We start from the raw sequence: 1,379 nt of genomic DNA, 5'->3' as shown, positions 1-1,379 counted from the left end.
GAGACTTTTCAGACTCTGTGTAGTATTTCCTTTTGCTCCACCCTTGCCTGCTACAATAAAGGTTATGTAGGGAGGGGTGATGTAGCTGGGTAAACACAAACTTATTGATCGCTGCTAAAACAAGCAAGGACCATGAAGTACTGTGCTAGGAAACACTCTACTGGTGTAATACAATTTTTTTAGCGGGTTAACAGGCACGTTGCAATGGAATGCAAATCCTTCATGGAAAGGAAAAAACTCTACAAGTAAGCATTGAGAATACTTGATTTTTTTTGTCCTTTTATCTGCATTGTTGGTGATAGGCGGTTTAACTTTTATCTTTCCCATGTTTGTGTTTTTAGCTTTAGAACATTTGCCAATTGGTTTGTTTCCTGTTGTTACCGTTTGAATTCTTTTAAAAGCTTTTTGTTATTTGCTTTTACCATTACAGGTACGAAGACGCTCTGGTGCTGCTACTCACAGAGGTCCTAAATCGAATTCAGTTCCGCTATAACCAGACACAGCTGGAGGAATTAGATGACGAGACCCTGGATGATGACGTAAGAAAATGCTCTGTTATAGGAGGGATAGTAATAAATTGGGCTGGCAACTCCTCATACAATCTCTCCTTTAGGCTTACAATCAGGAGACAGATCGTATGATAGGTAGAAAAGATCTAGGCTGTCTAGATACATTACACACATTGAAAATCTGATTGTAAAATCTGCTTTAGGTCTCACAATAAAAATTAGAAAAGCTTATCTTGAGTACAACTGTACAGTTAGATACAAATAATGCATACAAAAGATTTTACAGTGAGTATGTAACATGTCTATAAGATTTACCAGAACTGTAAAATAAGGACCTACCTATTAAATGCAAGCAATCCAAATCCATTCAGGTGAACCAAACACTATACATTTGATGGTATATCTAAAGAACTACAGATCGTAACTTTTGGGATAAGCTTTACCACATAGGACATGCCATGTGTTGTCTTACAGCTGATTAGTAGGTAACAGATCTGTTTTTGAGCTTGTTGTACTAACAATTCCTTTGTGTTTACAGCAACAGACAGAATGGCAGAGGTATCTGCGACACAGCCTGGAAGTTGTAGCCAAAATCATGGAGCTGTTTCCTACACATGCCTTCACCACACTGGTAAGGGGAGCAATGAAGTTACATTTGGTGTTATGTTTTTATAGATGTCCCCTCACATACACACCTATATTGACCTAAATGTATGTAAATTAAAATAATAAATGCATGTAATTATTCTAGTTACAGGTACCCATTAGACAAGAGTTTAGGGCACTCAGCCTTATGCTAAGATTTTCATTGAGCTCAACTTCACATGTCTATGCACTAATTAACTTGGTCTAAATGTTCTAAAAGTTTTA

The 1,379-nt window shown here is 37.1% G+C and overlaps 1 protein-coding gene across 1 annotated transcript in view; it reads left to right on the top strand.

The window, feature by feature from the left end:
* Positions 1–1,379, top strand: part of XPO6 (exportin 6) — a gene marked incomplete in the record, with an annotated part of 29,218 nt that overhangs the window by 17,397 nt on the left and 10,442 nt on the right. The window contains 1 exon segment of the mRNA XM_072417595.1: positions 431–539. Within this exon segment, the coding sequence (XP_072273696.1) occupies positions 431–539 (109 nt within the window).

Source organism: Pyxicephalus adspersus, chromosome 7 (assembly GCF_032062135.1).
Source record: "Pyxicephalus adspersus chromosome 7, UCB_Pads_2.0, whole genome shotgun sequence".
NCBI lineage: Eukaryota > Metazoa > Chordata > Amphibia > Anura > Pyxicephalidae > Pyxicephalus > Pyxicephalus adspersus.
The sequence above is the reverse complement of the archived record's forward strand: the minus strand, read 5'-3'. Positions and strand labels throughout refer to the sequence as shown.